At 35.9% G+C, this 23,335-nt stretch overlaps 3 protein-coding genes across 11 annotated transcripts in view; 2 read left to right on the forward strand and 1 right to left on the reverse strand.

Moving 5' to 3' along the window:
- Positions 1 to 134: 134 nt before the first annotated feature.
- PSD1 (phosphatidylserine decarboxylase 1) lies at positions 135 to 7,006 on the reverse strand. The gene is made up of 12 exons (XM_088217650.1): positions 6,715 to 7,006; positions 6,372 to 6,460; positions 6,050 to 6,103; positions 5,881 to 5,946; positions 5,236 to 5,296; positions 5,026 to 5,135; positions 4,679 to 4,932; positions 3,418 to 3,524; positions 2,207 to 2,274; positions 1,509 to 1,586; positions 951 to 1,073; positions 135 to 724 (listed from the first exon to the last, which is right to left on the reverse strand). The coding sequence occupies exons 1-12, from the start codon at positions 6,878 to 6,880 to the stop codon at positions 563 to 565; spliced, it is 1,338 nt and encodes a 445-aa protein (XP_088073776.1). The 5' UTR covers positions 6,881 to 7,006; the 3' UTR covers positions 135 to 562.
- A 176-nt stretch (positions 7,007 to 7,182) lies between these two features.
- Positions 7,183 to 11,560, forward strand: LOC110817617 (Oxidoreductase family protein). 4 transcript variants are annotated; one of them, XM_022046237.2, is made up of 7 exons: positions 7,183 to 7,614; positions 8,086 to 8,256; positions 9,641 to 9,805; positions 9,872 to 10,036; positions 10,717 to 10,851; positions 10,995 to 11,092; positions 11,189 to 11,560. In XM_022046237.2, the coding sequence occupies exons 1-7, from the start codon at positions 7,429 to 7,431 to the stop codon at positions 11,391 to 11,393; spliced, it is 1,125 nt and encodes a 374-aa protein (XP_021901929.1). In that variant the 5' UTR covers positions 7,183 to 7,428; the 3' UTR covers positions 11,394 to 11,560. The 4 variants fall into 4 exon arrangements, with proteins under 4 accessions (XP_021901929.1, XP_088073781.1, XP_088073780.1 ...); XM_088217654.1 differs by having other exon boundaries at positions 7,474 to 7,614; positions 8,096 to 8,256; XM_088217655.1 differs by lacking the exon at positions 10,995 to 11,092 and having other exon boundaries at positions 11,189 to 11,329.
- A 731-nt stretch (positions 11,561 to 12,291) lies between these two features.
- Positions 12,292 to 23,335, forward strand: part of MSH4 (MUTS-like protein 4) — a 62,818-nt gene continuing 51,774 nt past the window's right edge. For 3 of the 6 annotated variants that reach the window (XR_015818369.1, XR_015818367.1, XR_015818368.1), the window contains exons 1-8: positions 12,292 to 12,479; positions 14,195 to 14,398; positions 18,331 to 18,366; positions 18,452 to 18,564; positions 20,152 to 20,197; positions 20,923 to 20,969; positions 21,084 to 21,191; positions 21,500 to 21,575. Coding sequence is in view for 2 of the 6 variants with exons in the window: in XM_088217657.1 (XP_088073783.1) it covers positions 12,414 to 12,479; positions 14,195 to 14,398; positions 18,331 to 18,366; positions 18,452 to 18,564; positions 20,152 to 20,197; positions 20,923 to 20,969; positions 21,084 to 21,191; positions 21,500 to 21,575 (696 nt within the window). In the remaining 4 variants the exon portion in view is untranslated. The remainder of the gene's footprint in view (positions 12,480 to 14,194; positions 14,399 to 18,330; positions 18,367 to 18,451; positions 18,565 to 20,151; positions 20,198 to 20,922; positions 20,970 to 21,083; positions 21,192 to 21,499; positions 21,576 to 23,335) is intronic. The other 3 variants (XR_015818366.1, XM_088217657.1, XM_088217658.1) reach the window with 3 other exon arrangements.

The raw sequence follows: 23,335 nt of genomic DNA on the forward strand, positions 1-23,335 counted from the left end.
AATTCACCAGTATATCAGTTCATTCCTTGATTCATGCCAAGGACAGGGCCTTAGAGAGAGAAAGAAGGGATTGTGGAAGACATTTGAGAATAGTAGATTGCAGGGGTAAATGAATATGGATCAATAACCTGATGTACCATACAACAGAAATATATTGGTTATCACGTTGCAGCTGTCCTGGCCACAACCTTACTTTACACTACATCCATCATTCTCAAAATCATTAAATTCATATTGTGATAATCACTAGAAAGTAAAAATTGTCATAACCATGGAGAACGAATAAAGGATCCAAAAAATCTTCTGTCAACAAATAATTGATGTATTTCCTGGCCATTTCACTTCCTTTTCGGATGAGACATGGGAACACTTAGTTTTGTATTTCCCACATGGATGGCTACTTGACTCTGATGGAGCCAAACAAACCCTCCACGGAAAAATTTGCCTTGCCCCACAACAGATGGGACAGAAAGGAATGCAACATTGCCCTGTTTGGTAATGGTAGTTTTACCACATCATGGCTTAATGACTGCATTGCACTACATACAAAGCATGCTTGTAGCTACTGGTCATGCCATCTCCCTAGAGCCTCTCCAAAGCGAATTTTATCCCCACGTTTGATACAAAACCTGAAATCTGAAGATGTATTTAGATTGTCGGTTGATTTTCTTGTTGGAGCCTGGAAAACAAGCACGACAGTGGATCCCATGTTGAAAACAGCCACCTGAAAAGAAAAAAAAGTGAACTGAACAGATATTCAATGTAAATGAAGACTGCTAAGCAAATTACAATACTTAGATTTGAAGTTATAAAGTCTACAACCAAAATTCTTGTGCGTCCTAGAAAACAAATGAAGAGTTCAAATCAGATCCCATTTCCCCTTATTCTAAGCATGGCATATATTACTTGAGCATCCAGTTTGCACGGAAAGGTGTCTTTGCATTGCTAACCTTATCCCCTTTTTTGACCATTACACCAACGCCCTCCGGTTCATACACACACTCCTCTGGAGACTCCGAGGGCAATAGCTTCTTTCTTGGCTTGTTTGTCCGAAGTTCAGGTTCAATGAAAAGCTGCCATATGAAAATATAATCAACAGCAAAGTCTCAAATACAAGATGCACCTATCTTCCAAAAAACCAAATAATCTCATCACCGTCTTGACTTTTACTAGTGCAGGGCTAAACTATATTAATCTGCAACACAGTTACATGAATAATAATTGTGATTTATGCAACATGCACCTATCTTCCAGCTGATTCTAACTAGCTTGAATTTGTAAAATCTGGAGTCTAGTTAAGGAGTTGAAATTGAACATCGACACATTATTTTAAAGCAACTGTTGTAGCTTGTTTGTTTTTATGTACATCTCCTCTTTCCTCTTTCTGTAGCCACCTACTAACATCAAAAGATTTTGTGTGTGTACGTGCGTGTTATTTTTCTAAATATCTCTGGATGTATGTCAGTGCTTGCATGTGCCTTTTCTTTATCTTTCTATTGCCACTTAACCTCAATGGAGCCAATATTTGTTGCACCAATTGCAGCAATTGCCATAAACCCTTGTTGCCATAGACCTTCAAGCACAACCTGATCAACATGAAAGATAACAGAACAATGATTACAACCTAAATATATTAAGAGGAAAAATGTGTAGTCAATTAAAGTCTATGCTCATGTTAAAACTGTAGATATAACATTAATGGCCAAAGAAAGTGACAGAGTATCCGCAATTAGAATCTTAAAACTTAACTAACAGCAATCTGTTAAAATATAATGTTGCATCTGCAATTAGAATCTTTGATCGAACTTAACCTCAAAGATGCCCAAAGAAACATAAGAATAAATATAGTATAAGTGGTTAATACACTTTCTCTTCACCTTAACAAAGGAGGAGCTGTGATTTTCATTTTCTTTCCCTTCTTGCATTAGCAAATTATCACAGTCTTACGAGGCTTTTCACTTTCAATATCTCTATTTTGTGATGAATTGCATGTCTATAAATTCAGTAAATGTGGAGCCATGAGCAGACAAAAAGAATTTATTGATGGTATCACATTTCTTAAAGTGTTAAGATATTGCAGATTCAAACTTAAAATTATTTATTCATATGCAAAGATGCCTCCGACCTTTCCACCACTTCATGTCCAGTTAAACTGGCGAGAAAAGGAAGAAATACTCATGAAAAAAGTTGATGAACTCAAAATTACCCTTTCATTTTCAATGTACAGATTTCTGATTGTTCTAGTAGCACGCTCGTTCATGGGAAATAAGCGACCTGAAACAATAGTAGGTAACTTTAAATAAATAATTTCAATTTGCAAAGACGTCATATGGTGAATACCAATATGCTACAGACATTGCAAAACCACAGCTCTACTATTTTATTTTACTTGGCCAAGCACTTCCTATTCTGGCTGGTTGGCAGATTGTGTCATGTCAATTTAATTAGCACCAACAAGCCCAGAAGCAGTTACAACATGTGCACAGACAGCTTATAGCCCATTTTTCACAATATCATTCCTATCCAGCTCATGAAACCCATCAGTTTTCTGCTTCTCTGTCTCCTTATCATATGCAATTTAATGCTCTAAAAAATGCTATAAAAGTTTATTTCAATGGATATTAATGAAAGTCCCAGGTAACAGAATGGTGCTAGGAACTATCGAATTAACCAGTTGCCCTTTCTTGTAGAATAAATTGAAAACAATCAACCTACTTTAGAAAAAACATAATTAACTAGGCATCACAACCAAGATCCCTTCAGCACTGAGTAAGGAAGACACTGAAGGGTAAAAGTATAAATAGGTCTGAGGGAAGAGGCAATTTTGTACTTCAGTTACTGCATGAGTTTCTGTTTTCAAATTTCCTGTTTAGTGTTCTTTTCTTTTCTCCTCTTTCTATGGGAGGATAGCCTATCCTCCCTTAGTTTGTAATCATTATCTCTTTCTAGAAATATTTCTTCTTTTGTGAAAAAATATAAGATCAAGAAATTTTTTATTCATTTTTAATTTTTGAAGTTTCCTTGATCCTAATTAGTGTCTGCACAGAGTTATTAATGGAAGAGACACTAAATTGAGAATTATTTACTAGGGTTTTATTCCAATTCTATGTCATTGTTCTTCCTTGTTTTATCTACCTGGCACTGTTATTTCCCTCTTTCTTTTGCTCATATCCCTGATGCATTTGTTCTTCAATTTTATCCCTTGTTTCATATGTCTTTCTCCATTTTCATCTATTTATTTGCCATTCTTTAAACTGTCCTATATCCACTACTACGTGATCCTACACCAGATAGAAAACATTCCAGTTAACGGAAGGGTGGCATTGTCTAGGCAAGATGACAATCATCAACAGGAATAATAAAAACAAATCAACTTATTCAAATAGATAGAAGACTATTAACAATAGAAAGTGCTACCTGAAAAATGCCGACGAACAAAGATGTTCCAATCACTTGGTGAGTGTACGCGATGATAGTCGCCAGGTTTCAAATAAATTACACAGTAATAAAGCCCGTTCATTGGACTGCAATAAAAATTTTTAATACATAATCTATCCACATGATATGTCACTTAAGCAATTAAATGGCAAGGGTTTTGCTACAAGTATATTATCTAGAGTTGTCCAACATATGGCATTTTCAATACTTCGTAAAACTACATATGCATATATTACGGAAGTAATTTTGATGCAGAAAAAGAAGACTCTAAAGTGGATTAGTTTCAGTAATAAGATATATTCATGTAACTGTAATATTTATACATAAATAAAAGATATTTATGCATTATCATCATCAGGTCAGTTGTCACTAAAATTTTGTAATGGAGGTTCAATTCGGGGCCCTCCTTGGTGAGGAACTCAGGAGGATGCCTTATTCTTCGCCATTATACATTTTAACATCTCAATCTTAATAATAATTTTTCCATATAACAAAATGGATATTGGAGACCTGATGATAATTCGACAGATTTGTAAAGGTCTTGTATGTGGGTTGCATCCTTTTGGAGCCTATATATTTGATAAAAGTTTTACTTTCAAAAACAATTTGCTCCTTCAGAATCCATGATATTGGAAGTATCCTTGCTCTATCAAAACAATCTCAAGTTTTCCAAGTTTCAAATGTTAGAAAGACAAGTTCTAGTTCTCATATCCTTATTACTTTTAACATTTCAAAACTCGTTGCTGAGTTTTCAACAAGCAGGGTAGAATGATGCAGAACAAGAAGGCTCTAAGTGAATATATTCCAATAATTATGTTTATGTAATTGTATGGTTATGTATTTTTAAGATATTTACTTATTTATGAACTATTAACTATAGGCTTACATTAGTATGAGTTCATTATTTCCTATTTAGTCAGTACACTACTTATTTTTTCATATTATAGGTTATTCAATTAATAAACTTATTTCCTATTTAGAAGATTTTCCAAATTAACTTAAAATTTTGCTATACTAAATCGTAATCTAGTACCTATAGGTGAGTACCACGACTTACTTGTTTTGTAGACTATTTGTATGATTATTATATTAACATTGAGTTACTTGAGATATGAAATCTCCAATTTTGGTTCCTAATAAATTTTCTCTAGGTACTGTACTCAAGCTCTTTCTGTCCTCTATCATAATTATATGAGGTTTAAGATATAGCAAAATATCTTCAATCATAAAACATGATTACCAAGTGGATATAGTCTCCCTGATTTTTGGAGAAGCCAACGAGACTCGCCACCATGACTTCTTACTTTTTGCTTCAAGAATATTTTCTTGTTCACCACCCTCTTCATGGGTCTCCCCGTTAGCTATAATGGGAAGCAAAGAGCTAGCACCAAGAAGAGAATATACAGAATAGGAAAACCCTTTAACTTGCTCAATCATAGCTCCTGGTCCTCTCAACTCTCCAAACCTTAGGATAGTGCCATCCACAGGACTAACCTATTGATCCACACGAATTGAACAACTTTAGCAAGGAATACGAGAAATATGAATGAGAAAAATAAGATGTTCAAGATGTTTGTTACCAGTTACCAGACAATGAGGATCATGGTCAATTGGTCTACAGCCCTCTTTCAAGGCACGGATGAAGAAATCCCGCAAAGAAGCATACTTTTCTAGAGGCAAAGCTGCTTCCTCAAGGTCTGAAATGAAGATTCCCAAATAATTTAATCATTTAAGTCTTCTATAGTTTCTATCAAAGATAGGATATAGATAACAAAAGATATTATTAAGCAATCATACTTGAGTGGAAAGCTCGAGCCCAAGCCATATAAACATATGGACGCATCCAGACAGGGATTTCCTGAAAACAAGCTCCTTTAGCAAGCAAATCATATCTATTTAACAGAGAACAATGAACACAAGAAAGTACACAAACATGTAACAAAACACATGGAAAAAGTGCGAAAAGGCAGGAATTTCCATAATATAGAGAAAGTCATCACATGCTAAAAAAAATAAAACATATGTGAAAAAATAGTCACTAAGTTATAGTTAAAGGAGCAGAATATCAAGGTGACTACACAGTTCAAGCACCATACTGAGAAGCTATACTCTCTTCACTTTATGTACGAGCATATCAAATTCATTACTTAGTCTGCCAAAGCCCTTAACAGTTTCACTAGTTCCTTCCAGGACAACCAAATTTATGTAGGATCACAAACTATAAAGTACCGCGGCAATAGTTTCTTCAATGATTTACCAAGATGGCACTAATATAAGTGAATTAATATAGCCAGATGAATAACAGAGATAGAAATAGAACCCAGATTAAATGTTTAACTTGGATATCCTACATAAGCGTCAACCAAACCCCAACAAAAGATGACAGCAAATTGCTAAAGAATACCTGAACATTTTCGGTTCTGACATAGGAAAAACACTCACCACATTGGTCAAGTAACCCCAAACTCTTGAAATAGAGCGCAGAGGTAGGATGCTCAGAAATGAAGCCTAAAGTTGCGAGGTCACAAAAAATTGTATCAGAAGTTATACATGACAGTCATAACATGACAACTATTAATTTTTTTCAGATTGAGATGAGAACACAAGATACTTTAACATCTGGTTGGAACTCAAATTCCACTCCCTCTTCCCGTGCTTCTTCGATCTATCAGCAAGAAAAACAGATAAGTAGACATGAAGGAAACATAACTCCAGAAACCTTCATTGTAATAATAACTGCAAAAATTTAGATGATGCAATAAATAGATAGAACATGGTTTTAGGTTCCATGGATTATTCGAGCCAGAAACAAGGTGCCAGAGAACTTCCTGGAGAGTGGAGATAACAGTTTAACCATAGATGCAGATTATTGTTTTTGGAAGCAAAAGGAGGGTAAGCCATCAGTTCTTCGACATAAACCGATCAGTAAGTACCTTCTTGTCATCATATAACCGGCGAGCATGAAGAGCACCTAGCATAAGTATTGTAGCTACCGTTGCACCAGGCAAAAGAAAAGCATTACCTGAAAATGCACAGAGTAGTGAAATTCACCATGCTTTTGAGGCGAAGTTTAACTCAGTGCCCTCTTACAGAAGTACTTGCCACATTGAACTCACTTTCACTTGTTTATATCAGTGACTAAGCAATGTTGTATAAGCAGTAAAGAAAAAAAGGTAAAGCTCAAAATCCATGTTCCCTCAGTTCCCAGCAATTTTCCCAGCAAAAACAACAGTAAGTACTCTGTAAATTGAGACTTGAAACAGGCCAACTCCTGACCTTGACCTCGAGAGTCACCACTGCCGCCATTGAAGGAAGCACGAGCTTGGAAATTTGTTTGAATCTTTCTGAGAAACGAAGTGAAAACCCGACGTTGATTGTGGAGATGGTAAAATCGCGAGTAGTAAGGGAACATAGAGGCATGTCGCGAAAATCGATATTTCATTTTGCTGCCTTCCTACTACGCGCAGGGTGATTAGCTCTCTGCCTTATTGTTAGGGTTTGCAGGAGTACGAAATTTTTTGCGGGACTTCCGCAGTTTCTGTAAGCAAGGCAGGCGGCAGAAATAATTGCTATTTGATAATTGATAATTTTTAATTAACTATATAATTTTAATTTCGTAGAAATTTTAAGCTAAAATTTTGTTATTAGATAATTGATAAAAAAATTTCAATTAATTTAAATTTTAGATAACTATAAAAATATACCATAAATACATATTTTAAATATACAATACATCTAAGACACATTAAAATACGAATTTTATTCATATTATATAAGTTATTAAAAAAATATACTATAAATAAATACTACTAACAAATTAATTTTAAAATGGTAAAAGCTCAAATATATTAAATCATGTTAATATAATAATAACCAAAGAATTTTAAGATGCTAAAGCTTACAGTAGCAGAGGAATATTAGCGACGAACAGCTCCAGTCTAAAAGTAAGAGTCCAGCTGCACAGGAACGGGGGAAACACAGATCTTCATCATGGATGCTAATAACACTGTGGTGAAGTATGGCATCATAGGAGTAGGTATGATGGGAAGAGAGCACCTCGTTAATCTCCACCATCTTCGCAGTGAAGGCGTTGCTGTTGTTTGCATAGCGGATCCTCATCTCCCTTCCCAAAAACTTGCCATTGAATTAGCTCACTCCTTTGATTGGCCGCTTAAGGTACTCATCTTTTTGTTTTAGCTCCCTCGTGTTTATTTCTGATGCTTGGGTTATCATATATTCCACATTTGACTTGTTTTGAGATGCTGTTTACTTCATTTTACCTAAATTTCCATTTTAGTAACAAGCAGGGGAAGTTTTGATGTAGAACTTGAGCTTAAACAAGAATTTTTCTATACCCATGTTAATTTTTTTTTTTGGTTTGATCTTCGTGATTTTTGGTTGTAATCTTGGGCGTTGAGCAGGTGAAAGCATTTTCTTTTAAATCAAAGAGCTAATTTTTATCATTTTGATCCAAAAGAATTGACTTAGACATGCTTTTTACTGTACTTGGGTTTTTTGTTTCAAAAAGTTGGAGCTGTAGTTGAATAAATCGAAGTCTACTGTAGGTCTATTAGTTCCCAGCTTCTGTGCAATTTGAGTATAACTATATCTTAAGAAGGAAGCTTTGTGACATTAAGAAGTTTAAAGGTATTTTCAGGGCATCAGGAATTATTAGAAAGTGGGCTTTGTGATGTGGTGGTTGTCTCCACTCCGAACATGACTCATTATCAGATCCTTATGGATATTATTAACCACCCTAAACTCCACCATGTGCTTGTAGAGAAGCCAATGTGCACCACAGTTGCCGATTGCAGAGAGGTTAGTGCTTCTTTTCTTTTTTTTTTATATACTTTTTCTTCCCCAGGCTTCTGTTTGTAGATTATGAATTCTTTTATGGTGCATATAGTCTCTCATTCCGTACCTCTCAAAGAACAAATCCCTCATTCCATGCTGAGTGCCTTGAAGTTATGTACTTTTGGGCTTCATCACTGTTGCAGCCAGCAGTTTTTTGATTACCTTATTGACAGCAGTATTCTGTTAAGATAATGCAACTGTTAATCAGAAATCCTGCCAATGACGACTTTCGTTTTAGATATCACAGGTTGGTTGTAAAATAGAATTATCTTATAGTAACTCATCAGAAAAATGTGCATTAATAGCAAACAAATTCCCACCTACTAGAAGTTGTAAATTAGTCACTGCTGGAGCTACATGCTCCATTGCAGATTTAGTTTTGAATAATATATATGATTACATATATATATATACCCCTTATTGACTGCGTGACAGCCTAGCTGCTCTTTGTGTTATCTCAGATCCAATCTTTCATGAGCTAACTAAGCGCATGAAGTTGATTTTCTATTTGAGAAAAACTTAGGCCATGCTCGGAACATATTAAGAATTATTGTTGAATTCATTTGGAAATTAACCCTAACTCAAGTAGGAAATGATGAGAATTTTGCTTTTTGTTTGAAATAAAAAATGATGAGAATTTTACTTGAAAATGATAAAAATTTAGCTTAAGGGAATTCCACTTAGAATTTCCTATTAGCTCAATTTATGTCATTTATATGAGATTTTAGTCATCTTCTTGTTTAATGAGTTGCTCATTTCAAAGCGAGTTTCACAAAAATTCTCTATTTGTTCCAAACATGAACTTATGCAAGAATTGATCCCCAGTGATCATGTCTGAACTAGAGATCATTTGGTTTATATTTTGACGAAAGCTCTAGGAGGTTCTTGAATTGATTATATTTGAATGAGTCGGGATCATTAACATCTATACTTTAATCTGAGCAGGAGTATTCCAAATATGTTAGGAGTGTGTATGTGGTAGGTCCTTGCATTGGTAGGTCAATGTACTTATAAGCATCTATATTCATTCATATATTTTTGTTCTTGTAGGCAATTTGTATAAAAGATATCAATGCAAAATTTAAGTAGGTAAGCTACTTTTTTGTGTAAATATATGCCTTTTTCTTCTAATATGTGGTATAAAGCGAAAGTAGTGGAGTACCTATAACGTAAACTCGGCATCTAAAGACTGATAGTTATTGACTGAATTTCCCACTGTCTTGAGCTGTATCTATGGCCACTTCCAGATCTGTTTGTATACTGCTTACAGCAGCTTTTTCCCTTTTGTATTTTACCATTTTCTTCATGGTTGATTGATGTTGTATTTTATACTTTGTGATAAGATAAGGTTGTTAATGCGGCAAAAAAGAGGTCAGAAATGCTGATACAAGTTGGATTGGAGTACAGATACATGCCACCTGTTGCCAAATTGATAGAAATAGTTAAAGGTGGAAGTATTGGGCTTGTCAAGATGGTGGCAATCCGGGAACATAGGTTTCCTTTTTTGGTTAAGGTAAACATTACAAGTCAAAATGTCCTCATTGCAGTCTTTTATTTTATTGACTAGTGCTTGTTGTAGGTCAACAATTGGAACAGATTCAATGTGAACACAGGAGGGACTCTGGTAGAGAAGTGCTGCCACTTTTTTGACCTGATGAGGTTATTTGCAGGTGCAAATCCTGTTCGTGTGATGTCTTCCGGTGCCATGGATCTTAACCATAAAGATGAAGTATATGATGGAAAGGTAAGATTCTTTTAATGACAGTTGGCATGTGATAACTCGGGGTGTAGCATATATTTCTCTCTTCATCTATGAAAGGATAAATCTTGCAAATTCTAGAAAGCCTTACAGACACTTCAACCAAATTTTCGCTTAATATTTCCACCATACTTGAAGATATTTACCTTAAACCAGTTCATTCCTTAGAAAATCTAGTCAAAGCACAATTCTTCTAGCATCCAGATATAGGTTTATTTATTTATTTTTTATATTTTAATGTTCCCCTTAAATGGGTAGTGAAGTTCCTGAAGGAGTTATCTGCACAAATCTTCTTGGTGATTGTGTTGATCCAGATGTTATCTTTGTAGCTCATTTACTAATTCGTCTAACGAGCCAATTAACAATCCAGTCCATTTGACTATTCCTGGTGATTTTCTTATCTTCTCTGGTTTTATCTAATAGATATGGGACACACTTTTTATCTGAGTAATCAGAACATCCTCTAATTTGAATTTAATTTATCTGAGTTAAAATGCCAAATTTGGCAGGTTATTCTTATTGCGCTAGAAGGTTCCGAGAAGAAGCTCTGAAATGGATTGATTTTTCTTTGCTTTACATTCGAGTGTTTCTGAACGCACTTGTCTAATAGAGATGAAATACTCTACTTGTATCTATTGCTAACTCTTGTAAGTTTTTTGGTTTAGGTACCTGACATCATTGACAATGCATATGTGATTGTTGAATTTGACAATGGTTCTCGAGGAATGCTCGACCTATGCATGTTTGCTGAAGGGAGTAAAAATGAACAGGAAATATCTGTTGTAGGTGACCTTGGAAAGGTTTCTCTCTCTCTCTTTCTTTCTCTCTCTCTCTCTCTCTCTCTCTCTCTCTCTCTCTCTCTCTCTCTCACACACACACTCACAATTGGTATCCTGTTACAATAGTACAGTTTTGGCTCCATTATTTGTGTATTTGGGGACAGGGTGAGGCCTTTATTCCTGAGAATGTTGTTCGTTTTGGAACTCGAATGGGAGGAAGAAATAATGTTCACAGTTTTAAAGCTGAAGATAACCGAATAAAGTGGGTATCTGTGTTTGTCACCAAATTTAAACATGTGATCCATCATTTTTCATAGAACCTTTTCATCCTGATCATTTCTCTTGGTTTGTTTTTCAGATATGAAGGACTGCATCACGGATCCAGCTATTTGGAACACCTTAATTTTCTGTCTGCAATTAGAGGTTTGGTTGCTCCTACTGTGGATTTGCGTGATGGGTTGATTTCAGTTGCTATGGGAGTTGCAGCACAGCGTTCTATTGAGAAGGGCGGATTTGTTACAATTGAGGAGGTCACTAACGGACAGAATGGCATGGAATATTGATTTTAATGACTCTGGTAGTAATATCAGCTTCTTAATGAAACTGCACCAAATTGTTTTACAAATTGATGTTAATAGATCTCTACCAGGTATTCTGTCCCTGCTAAATGTGTCTATGTAACAATGTATATATGTTGCTTATTCAATCAGAATTAGTATTTAAAACTTCATACATGAAATTTATAAGGACAAAAGTCCAAAGTTCATCATGTAGTAACTTTTTCAACAAAGTTAATCTTAACAGTGTAAGAGTACCGGACTCCGGGTGGTGTGGGTAAAGTATTCGTAAAAGAATGACCATAATAGAAGTTCTAAGGATTCAATTTATAGACGTATAAATTTAATGGTTTCTGATGATTATCTTGATACATGGAAAACAGTTGGTTGACAATTGGTTAGGGTTGGCTAGCAGATTGTTAATGAATCTGTTAGATTTGGTTATAAATCAGTTGAATGTGATATATATCTAGTACCAAATTCAAATAACTATTATACCCAGAGTTAATTTAACTAAGTAGAAGAAAAACTCAATTAAGTAATACTTATAAATAAGGAACACTTAATTAGACGCGATTGAAAATATTAGGTACTTAATTTTGTTCAAATCAAATTCTGATCATGAAACTGAAGGAAATAAGGAAGATTAGACACTTGTTTGTTTAAAATAAATAAAAAAATTAGACGCTCAATTAAACAAAAATGTCATATTTTTGTTAAAAAAAGTTAATGTATTTAGATTTTACACTCAATTAAACAAAATAAAAAAAAAAAAGTTTAAACACCCTCTTTTAGCCATTTAAAAAATGTTATATTTGGTTTAAAAAGTTGATGTATTTAGATTTTTAAATCTTTTTAATAGAGGTACCGGGAACGTGAAGTTTTCTTTTAAAAAATTCCTAGTGCGCGTTTTTAATAACATCCAGCACCAAGCTCATTTTAGCGCTAACCACGTCTCGCCTATAAATATCACAAGAACTGGCGCTCATTCTTGAATTAAGCCTCAGTATATTGCGTGAATACGAAATGGAAGAGGACAGAGGAGAGAGTTCAAGCTTCGTGATCGGTCTCATCGAAAATAGAGCTAAAGAGGTATTCTGTTTGGTTTCTAAGAAAAAGCGCCGAAAAGAAAATGAATAGTACTTTCGTTTGCCACTATTTTGGCGTGCGGCTAGCATGACATTTGTAAATCATACAAGAAAATGTTAAAGAAAAGAATTTGCATGGACTGTCTGTTTCCAGTTTCTTTTGCTCTGAAGTGATCTGCGCAAAGCAAAGTGAACAAGTTGTGATGCCACTTCTCTTCAGATATTGGAATCAGCAAAAATATGGAATAGCATACGGTTTTTTTTATTCATCATACGTTAAATCTATATATGCAATATTTATTCTAAATTTCTAAAACGTGCACTTGCATTATTCGACAGATTTCTTCTCTTTGTTAATTTTAGTTAGCAGAATTCTGCCTATTTTTAGAGGTGACTTAGCGCATAAAGAATTCAACGATACTGGTAGTTGAAGTATTAACCATTGGATTCCAATACACTCTTTGTGCTGACTAATGAATTTATTTGCTGTAATGTCTTGAAATTCTCAGTTTGTTCTCATAATTTCTTTCACATTCATGGAAGAAAAGTAGGATATTGCACCACTTGCTATCAAAGCTCCTGTATTAGTGAACAAGCATCATAGATGTGCATCAAGAGTAAAATGAGTGATAACAGACAACCGATTGCTTTGCAGTGAGGATTAGATGGCTGCATAGGCAACCGATGTTGCATTTTGTCACTGCGATTTGGTGCACTGAAATGACAAGATTACTCTATTTGTTAGTCTAGAGGTTTTTGTAAACAAAAGGGCGTGGAAAATTAATCAGTAGAATAAAGAAACCTCCTAGTGCTTGCAAACCTTGTATTGACTGCAATTTAGTATGAGATGTGGAGAGATAAAATCATGACAGCTGCACTCTTGAATAGTTGTAGATAGCACCAAGCAAGGTTGAGATCAGAGGAACTTCTGGCATTTTGCACAACTACTGACCTAAGATTTAAGATTTCTATAAAGAAAGCATGGATGAGAAAAGGCTTGAGGCCCAAGGCAACAAGAAAATACCAATGGCTTATGATCTTCTGAAAGATACAGATCTAAAAAAATGAGAACCAAGTGTGATATAAAGAATCAACCTCAAAATATCAGACATTATGGTTCTATTGAGTTGGTAAATCTGTGTTTAGTATTAATAGCATGATACGGCTGTGAACAAATTCTTTTACGTTAACAATTGTATTAAATATTATATACACTCGTTATAATGCAGTAGCAACTCCTGTTTGTAACTGTGTTTCTAGCAATCTTTTATCTGCATTCCATCTTATTATTCCTAAAAGTTAGTGGACCTGAAGTTCTGATATACAAAACTGTAATATGTGAAAGCAGGTATTTTTCCAAAGAATTGAAAAAGGAAATAAATCTAACTATTTACACTAGGTTGGATATCCCAAAAGTCTAAATAAACCCAACTAACATGAGGATTATGAAACATGGGGAAGAGAAACCATGACTTGTGATTATTATAATCCAATGAATTTATTTAGACTACTTTCTTTTAGCTTCCGCTAAGATGTTGTCACTGAGAATAAAGTGAAGGAAGGTACTTTTTAGTACTTTTTAAACTAAATGAGGAAAGAAAAAAGTTTCAGTTCTTACCATCACATATCACACACACGCACACACACGCATTATGGTGTAAGAATGTAAGACACCAAGAAAGTTTCATGATGCTTGTCTGAGACAACTTATATGAACAGGTTGGATTGGCTGCTTTCGATTTGAGGTCTGCTTCATTGCATCTTTCTCAATATATTGAAACTAGCAATTCATACCAGAATACGAAAACTTTGCTGCATTTCTATGATCCTTCGGTGATCATTGCTCCTCCGAACAAATTGGCACCTGATGGTATGGCTGGAATATCAGATTTGGTGGATCGATTTTATGCTTCAGTTAAGAAGGTGATCCACTGTAAGAACCTACATGTTGTGCAGTAGATAAGTGCATAAGCATTTCTATGTTAATTCAAACTCATGTTTGTAATGTGAAATAAAAAGTTGTTTGGAGTTTTGGTCCTAAAAATTTATGTTGATAGGAATAGCTTACTTATTTGCTGTATGTATATATATGGTTGAGTGGTTGTAGTTGGAACATAAATGGGATAAGAAATGTGCAAAACAGAAAACAAATCAAAGAGGTTTTAGGAAGAGCTACCTGGATTAGTAATGCTGCATGAAACAAAAAAGCAGTAAATTGATACTATGCTAGTCTGTAGTGTGTGGGAGAGGATATAAGGAGTGGGCCGCCCTTCCTCATATAGGGGCATGGGGAGGAATTATATTAATCTGGGACATGCAGTTTGCTACTAAGGTGGAACTTATTGAGGGACAGTTTACCTTGATAGTGTTACTAGATGTAAAAGGGGAAGGAAAATGCTGGTTTACTAATATCTATGGCCCAACTAGGTATAGATCTCGATTAGATTTTGGGAGCTGTTGTGTTCATTATCAGGGCTTTGTGGACAGTTGTGGTCCATAGGTGGAGATCTAACACTTGTAGAACCCCGTAGGAGAAATTAGGAGGTGACGGAATCATCACAACCATGCACAGATTTAATGAATTCATGGAGGAGTGTGAATTAAGAAATCTCCCGCTAGCTAACGGTCAATTCACATGGTTAGTGAGCCATCAAGGTACAATTTCTTCCCATTTGGACCCCTTTCTGATCACACACCTTGAGACGATAGTTTCCCTGACTTGGTACAGGAATTGCTCCCACTTCCTGTCTCAAATTACTTTCCTATATTACTTAAATCACAACGCATTAGATTGTCCAACCCCTTTCCGGTTTGAAAATATGTGGCTTCAGGGCTTATTTTTGAGGAAGTGGTTCGAGAACAATAGCATAAGAATGAGGAAAGAGGATGGGAGGGCCACAAATTTATGAGAAAATTAAAGCACTTGAAAGAGGAACTAAAAAAACTTGAATAAGGAGGTATTTAAAAATGTGAAACTCAGGAAAAGTAAAATATTTGGGGAAATGAGTGAATTGGAGAGGCTTGCAACGAAGAACATGATATAGGATACATAGCAGGAAAATAAACAGGATTAACAAATTAATAGGAAGAGATAATAATAAAGGAAGAGAGAAGCTGTAGAAAAAGGCAAAAAACAAGTGGGCCAAAGGACACACTAACACTTGATTATTTCATAGGAGGAGAAGGGCTAGCAAGGAGATAAAATTAGAGACGGGATTGTTGGAGGAAAGAAGGGAGGTCACTGATCAATAATCTCGAACTCCTATAGGACTTTATTACAGAACAAGTGGCTCAAAGACCTTTCCATAAGGGGATTGATTAGTTGCCCCATTTAGGGAGAGAAGGTCGTTTTATTGGAGAGAATATTTGAGGAGGAGGAAATTAGTAAACAATTTTGGGGCTAGGTCTAGATAAATCCCGAGGGCTTGATAGTTTACAATAGAGTTCTTTAAGGAGTGTTGGAGATCATTAAGATGGATCTGAAGAAAGTTTTCAAGGAGTTTCACTTGAATGGATCAATGTGCGAGAGTTTGAATTCTGCCTTTCTTACTTTAGTCCCAGAAAAAGAATGTCTATGAAGGTACCTGATTACTGCCCGATTAATTTAGTGACTAGTGTTTATAAGATCATCAAGAAGGTGCTCTCAGCAAGGTTAAGTGGGTCTTGGATGATACTATTTCACTGAACCAGGGTGTCTACGTGAGATAGACAATCCTAAATGCTTCTTTGGTTGCAAACGAGGTAGTTGAGTATATAAAAAGGTCTAGGAAAAAAGGTTCCATGCTCAATTTAGATTTTGAGAAAGCCTATGATGGGGTGGAGTGGAGCTACTTAGACAGATGATGGAGACGAAAAGTTTTGGGGTTAGATGCCAAAGATGGTTTAGTGGGTGTCTATGTTCGATATCATTTGTGGTCATTGTCAATGGGAAACCTCACGAATGGTTTCAGGCAGTTAGGGGTCTGAGGCAAGGGCAACCGTTATCTCCCTTCCTTTTCACCATGGTGGACGTGCTGAGCAGAGTACTGACCAGACCCGTAGAAAGGGATAGAATGAGAGGGCTGATAGTAAGTGTAGAAAGGATAGAGGTTTCCCATTTACAATTTGTGGATGATACTGTAGGATTCCTACAAGATGACGATAGATCCATTAGAAATACATTCACTATTCTCTAAGTGTTTGAGCATCTGGACTGAAGATCGACTTGGAAAGAAGTGACTTAGCAGGGGTTGGATGTGGAGGGAGAGGTACTAAATAACCTTGTGAGATCCATAAGATGTGCTAGGTTTGATTGACCCATCACTTTCTGGGGGTTCTTTTGGGGGAAAACCCTAACAAGCGGGCTTTTTTGGAGATGGTACAACTGAAAGTGAGTAAATGTTTGAGAGGTAGAAAGGGCTCTTTTCATTAGGGGGTAGGGTACCCCTGACCAGACTTTTCTTTCAAGTATTCCCTTATAATTTTTATCTATCTTTAGGATTTTGGTAGGGATAGTAGAAAGAATAGAGAGTCATGTGAGGATATTTTTGTGCATAGGCATGGGGGAGGATGAGAGGGATCAGTTGGTGAATTGGAATATGTGCTGCCTACCTAGGGGCTATGGTGGTTTAGGCTAGATCCAAGAATTTATCATTATTGGCTAATTGGCACTTTTCTCAGAAACCGAACTCTTTGTAGCATAAGGTGATTGGAAGTATTATGGCATAGAAGGTAATAAATTGGATGCAATTACAAGTATAACCACTTCTCACTGTAGTCTTTTTCAAGCCTATCCCTTTTATGGCCATCTTGCTCATATTCGACTAGAAGAGGTTGTAGAGTCAAATTCTGGGAGGATACTTGGGTGGGAGACCAACATTTTGCCACTAAACATTCACATTCTTCAAACTTTATAACTTGTCCACAAGACACACACATCCCTGTTTCACATACTGCAGGCACAAAGGGAACTATAACTTGGAATACCTTAGGTGACGACTTGGAATACCTTAGCCGTCACCTTTCTGACAAGGAGGACGCTGAAATGCTTCCTCTCTTGAACATTTTTGGAAACTATTTGATTCACTACCCATCCTGACACTAGAACTTGGACCTTGGAACCCTCAAGCAGATACACCTGTAAATCCTTTTCGAACATCTGATTTTAAGATCAGCCTATACTCCACTTTGCAATGCCAAATTGTTCTAGAAATCTCCTGTTCCTTTGAAGGTTAAAGTTTTTTTATGAACTGCTATCCATCGGAACCTTAACAAAAATGACATAATCGAAGTCTGTCAACCTCATAGAACCTTGTCTCTAGACATTTATGTGATGTGCTTTGCAGGGGTAAGACGAACCTGCACTAATTCCTACATTGTGCACATCTTGGGGGTTTTGGACGAAATTGATGAAGCTATTTGGCATATATATGGTGGCCCCTCCCATGGTGGAGATCCTCTTGAGTTGTCAAGTTGAGGGGAAGGGCAGGCTTTGGAGGCTTAAAACCCTATGGAGAGAGGCTCTATTTGCAGGACTATGGTGTATCTGGCTCGCAAGGAATTGCAAGATATTTAATGACTGGATTACATCCTTCTATGAGCTGTGGGAAAGGGCGGCTGTTTTGGCAACAGTATGGGTTAAGGCACATGGCTACTACCCTTTCATAGGCATTACTGAGCTCCATTGTATCTGACTAGAGAATGATTGTTTGCTTCTCTTTTTTATTCTTCTGCTTTCCTTAAGCTTTAAGCAGAGGATGTCTCATGCTTCTTGTTGTTAATATTCCTTCCTTTTTTCCATCTTTAATAATATATATTTTTTTTTATGTTATACACTTAAGAAGTAAGGAATTTATCTTATCTCATACTCTTTACAGGTTATAATGGGTCGTGGCTGCTTTGACGACACCAAGGTTTTATTTGACATTTCTTATTCTATACATAGAATTTGTGTGCTGATTTCTCTTATTGAAAATACCAATTTGATTAAAATTTTAGGGCGCTGTGCTTGTTAAAAACTTAGCAGCCAAGAAGCCTTCAGCACTTGGTTTGGACACTTACTATAAGCAATATTATCTCTGCTTAGCCGCTGCTGCAGCTACGATCAAGTGGTATTTTCAGAACATTAGCTTTTTATACAGTTTTGATAGTGAGAGAGCATTTTAGACTTCCAAAATGAGAACCCTCCACATGCATGGAGGATTGTGTTTACTTTTGATTGACATCCAAGTCAATAGTTCCGGAAAATGTCAGGAAGAAACTGCACTTGATACTAGGAGTTTATAAATAAAATTAGTAATTAAATTCTGAGGAAAAAGTTAATTAACAATGTCAATATTTATTGTACTAAAAGGAAGCAATTTTATTTGCATATAAAGACATGTATTTTCTATGGCCTTTGTGGTTCTACATATCCTTGTGACTGGTACTAGCAACTGCTGGGGATTGACTAGTCTGTTTGGAGCCATGGCCTCTTCGAGTATAATTACCCAGCCCTTAGTTATGCCAAGTTATCTCTGTGTTGCATTTCCTGTTTGGCTTATTAATGAGAAAGTGAGAAGACGCTGCTCAGTTGTTTTTTTTTTTTTTTGGATTATTTAGTTTTTTTTGTCTCTTGTTGCATTATGAATGCAAATAATGAGCTCTCGAGTGACTATATTATGTGCAGACTAGTGTCTCCCACCCCACATTAGCGGAGTAGTGAAACTATTCTTAAAGTATGCAAATGATGAACAATGGTCATATGGCATCTTCTTTTTCTGTGAGAGGAAGAGTCCTGTAATATCTAGTAGAACTAACTGAAGAAATGCATTAAACTAAAATTTTGAAGAAGTCAAGGTCGAAGTTCAAATAATTCTGATTTTAAAAATATAAAACAGTAATGTCATGCCACTCCTATAACTTGATACTGGATACAATTATAGGGTCGAGTACAAGACAAACAAGAAGATAACTTTTTACCTTGGACGTTAGATTGAGATACACATGCTTGCAATAAGATATTGGAAATAAAATTTTCATTGCAAGTTAAAATAACACTATGTTATCAAAAACGATTGCACCTAAAAATGAAAGACCTAAAACTGCAGCAAAGCACTAGAAATAGATAACAGAAACCAGAAAGACCTAGAATTGCTAAGCAAATCACACCAAAACAGAATTTCTCTGCTGTATCATATAGAAGAGGTAGCTCGTTAACCAATGATCATCACAAAAGCACATCAACTGTGAAACAGATGGACACATCTTGTAGGAAAGAAAGAGCTAGTCAGGCCAACTCAACCATGTGAAGTGTCGAGTACAGATAGCACAAGTCTCAAGCACCAGTGAGTGACACACATGGGATTGCTGTAGTGAAGAAAGGATCCCTATAGATGTAAAGTTGTTTTCTTTCTCCTAGAGTTTTAGAGAAAATGATTTTTGGAACAAGTTTTTGCCTTTTTTCTTTGTAAACTAATGTTGCTCTGTTGTAATGATACCATGTTCAAGAAAATATGTAACTTTACCATATGGTAAAAAAGTACATGGGTACTTATTGGGATTCATATCCTAAGAAAAAGAAAACTATAAAATAGCAAGCTAACTATATAGGGAAGTCTTAGGTACATACTATATAGTAAACTATACTATATATTATAACAATATCATCTTACATAAAGGATTAATATGTAACTTTCTTCATCTAAATCATTCCACAGGATAGAAGCAGAGAAAGGCGTCATTGTCACAAACCACTCATTGTCGGTATGTATTTTATGGTGCATCTTTGTTCCTTACCTATTAGGAGGATAAATAACAGCAGCTGTTCTATCACTATTCATTATATAATATTTCGAACAACTAAATATAAGATGTTAGTCTTTGGACTGCATCCTGGCAGATATTGTGGTAATTTCCCCCTTTTCCAATTTACTGCACCCTACCTTCCCATATCTTCATATCATTTGTTTATACTTATTTTCGTGCCAAGCCCCAAAACCAAACTGCCATGGATTCATTAAATTACTTTTTTCATTTTTGCCCATTTAGTATGGAATATTGTGTTTGACAAGGAGCAATAATTTAACCATATATACTTTCTGCTAGGTTTGTCCTGCTTGTGAAAGTGACAGCCCAGCATTGACATATCCTGTGTTAGAATAATATATTGACAGATAGAAGATTTGTCAAATATTAGCTTTACTATATCCCATTTTCTTATCAATGTACTTCTCTTTTTCATCTCACTGTTTTATTTGACATATTTTTTTAATAAGTAATCCAAATATCAGTATGACCTCCAGCATTACAGTTGTTTGATAGAATACAGAATTCACTACGCTCTCATGAAAAAATGTTATACCACAAGAAAAGAATTATCTTCCCTGAGAAAAATGAAAGGAATTTGATTATTTTTCTCTTTACAGTTCAGCTTCATTTTGTTTGAAAGAACTCTAATTTTCTTTCTTGCCGGTTTCTCAATTTCTCAGGTTACTTTTAATGGATCATTTGATCACATGAACATTGATGCTACTAGGTAGTTTTTCTCTCTGTGTTGTGATCGGTCTACAAGTAAAAAAATTTTACTGGTATAGGTGATTCCTTTCTGTTTCCCTTGGTACTAAAATTTACATTTTAAATATACTGTTAGTGTCCAGAATTTAGAAATAATTGAACCACTTCATTCTACTATTTGGGGCACAAGCAGCAAAAAGAGAAGTTTGTTTCACATGCTCAGGACAACAAAAACTGTTGGCGGGTATGTAATAAAGTGAAAGCTGGCAGGGACTACGTGTCATCTTGCTAACTGATTCATAACTTTAAATTATTACCTTTCAGCTCTTTTTTTTTCTTTAGCTATGATCTACTGCATCATGTCACTTTTGTTTTCTTACTGGGGTTGTAGGTAGAGGAGTTGGGTTAGAAATATTGATTATGGTGGGCTTATGAATTAAATAAAACTCCTGCATCCATTAAATTTTTGAACTTCCTGTTCAATATGGAGTATCGTATTTATTTCAATTCATAGTACTTATTGATGTACATTCTATGTCATTTCCTCTCCAGGAGTAGACTTCTTCGCGCCAATCTACTACAACCTTTAAGAGATATTGAGACTATCAACACTCGTCTGGATTCCTTGGTGAGATTTTCCTTGTATTTTTGAATCTTTTAACTATTCTGAATTATGATTTTTCTAGAAGGTGCTGTCTATGTCAAGAGCTTTTGTCATTTAGCTCCTACATAGGTGAGAGTGGGTGAATTTGGTAGATAGAGGAAATAGTTGAGTAGAGAGAGGAAGAGAGAGAGAAAATAAGAGGGTTAGGCTGGCGAGAGAATTTGAATTGTTTGAATTTGAATTTCAAGTTATGTCAAATTGTCCTTACAACCTGTTATTTATACCTAGTATGAAAACTAACTAACAAGGACGATCCTCTAAACAAAATCAGCCCCTCGCCAAAAGGCCTGATTAGAACTAATATCAAGTGGGACCCATTATGACCTCCTCAGTCTCTTGCCCTACGCCTTGAACATACTTTCAAGTTCCTTGCTCGGTTAGCAACTTTGTCATCAAGGTTGAGGTTGGAAAATTGCTGGAGTAGGAATTCAGAATGCTCCCAAGTGCAATCATCTATGTTTGTTCCTGGCCAATGCACAGGCACTTGTTGTACCTCCTTCCCATCACGATAGACTCTTTGGTATATTAAATCCTTCTTTAGCCATACTGCTATTGTCCCGTCTGAGTCACAATCAAGCAGGTCATCAAAGTGAATTTTTCTTCTTGTGTTACGTTTCTTAATTGTGAGACATGAAATGCAAGATGGATGAGAGAAGTTGGTGGTAATTTGAGCTTGTACTCCACTCTCCGGTCCTCTGTATAACTTCAAAAGCTCCATATAAGCTAAGGTAACTTGGATGTTGACCTTTACGAACTGAGCCCTGATAAAAGGGTTATACCGAGTGAAACCAGTTCATGTGCCTTGAAGTTCTTGTCACTGCAGTGCATGTCAGCATACTACTTGGTCCAATAATGAGCCTTCAGTAAATGTTGACAAATTTCACCACTGATCTTGGTCCATTCTGCCAGGTAGTTTTTCACCTTGGGAGATGTTGTCTGGGTGATTTCTACTACAAAATGAGACGAAAAATAACCATATAAGGGCTGAAAGGGGGTTATCTGGAGCCTGTAGTGGCATATGGTATTTTACCATCATTCTGCTAGTGCTAACCATTTAGTCCAGTTCTTTGGTCTCTGGTGAGCCATGCAACTAATATACATTTTAAAGGACATACTGAGCTGCTCTGTCTGACCATCTGATTGTGGGTGGCAAGCATAGTTGAAATGTAACGTAGTACCCACCAATCTCATCAACTTCTTCAAAAAGAGAATGGTGAAGTACATTGTCTCAATCAGAAGCTAACACTTGTAGGACTCCATGCAAATGCTGGATGGTCTCCATGTATACTCTGGCTACTCCTTGCGCATTGAAGGGTGTCTTAAAGTTATAAAGTGATTATACTTTGTGAAACAGTCAACTACTACCCGAATGTTGTCTTTTATTTCTACCTTTGGCAGCTACTCAATGATGTTTAGGAATACATGACTTATAGACTTGAGTTGGCACTGCCAGAGGTTACAAGAGTCCTGGTGATGAAACCTTCTCTGTTTTCCATCTTTGGCAAACCTCACAACATCTGAATCCATTGTGCTACCAGTTGCTTGATTCCTGACCAACAGATGTGTTGTTTAAGGCATTTATAGGTTGCCTTATTTTCTGAATGACCTCTAATAGCTGAGTTCTGACACTGGTAAAGAATTATATCCCTTAATTCAGAGTTAGACTTGATCACAGAATGTCCTTTGTATTGAAGGACTTTATTTTTCAAATCATAAGGGGGTCG

This window comes from Carica papaya, chromosome 4 (genome assembly GCF_054855325.1).
Source record: "Carica papaya isolate Zhongbai chromosome 4, ASM5485532v1, whole genome shotgun sequence".
Taxonomy (NCBI): Eukaryota; Viridiplantae; Streptophyta; class Magnoliopsida; order Brassicales; family Caricaceae; genus Carica; species Carica papaya.

Bases quoted from the DNA above. Each gene is read 5' to 3' on its own strand.
- PSD1 (XM_088217650.1), bottom strand. From the start codon at position 6,880: ATGAAATATCGATTTTCGCGACATGCCTCTATGTTCCCTTACTACTCG. The intron at 5,136-5,235 runs GTATGATTGCTT...TCTTCATTTCAG, and splicing joins GGCTCGAGCTTTCCACTCAA to ACCTTGAGGAAGCAGCTTTG. The intron at 3,525-4,678 runs GTAATCATGTTT...TTTTTATTGCAG, and splicing joins AGGGAGACTATATCCACTTG to TCCAATGAACGGGCTTTATT.
- LOC110817617 (XM_022046237.2), top strand. From the start codon at position 7,429: ATGGATGCTAATAACACTGTGGTGAAGTATGGCATCATAGGAGTAGGT. The intron at 8,257-9,640 runs GTTAGTGCTTCT...TGATAAGATAAG, and splicing joins CAGTTGCCGATTGCAGAGAG to GTTGTTAATGCGGCAAAAAA. The intron at 11,093-11,188 runs GTGGGTATCTGT...TTTGTTTTTCAG, and splicing joins GCTGAAGATAACCGAATAAA to ATATGAAGGACTGCATCACG.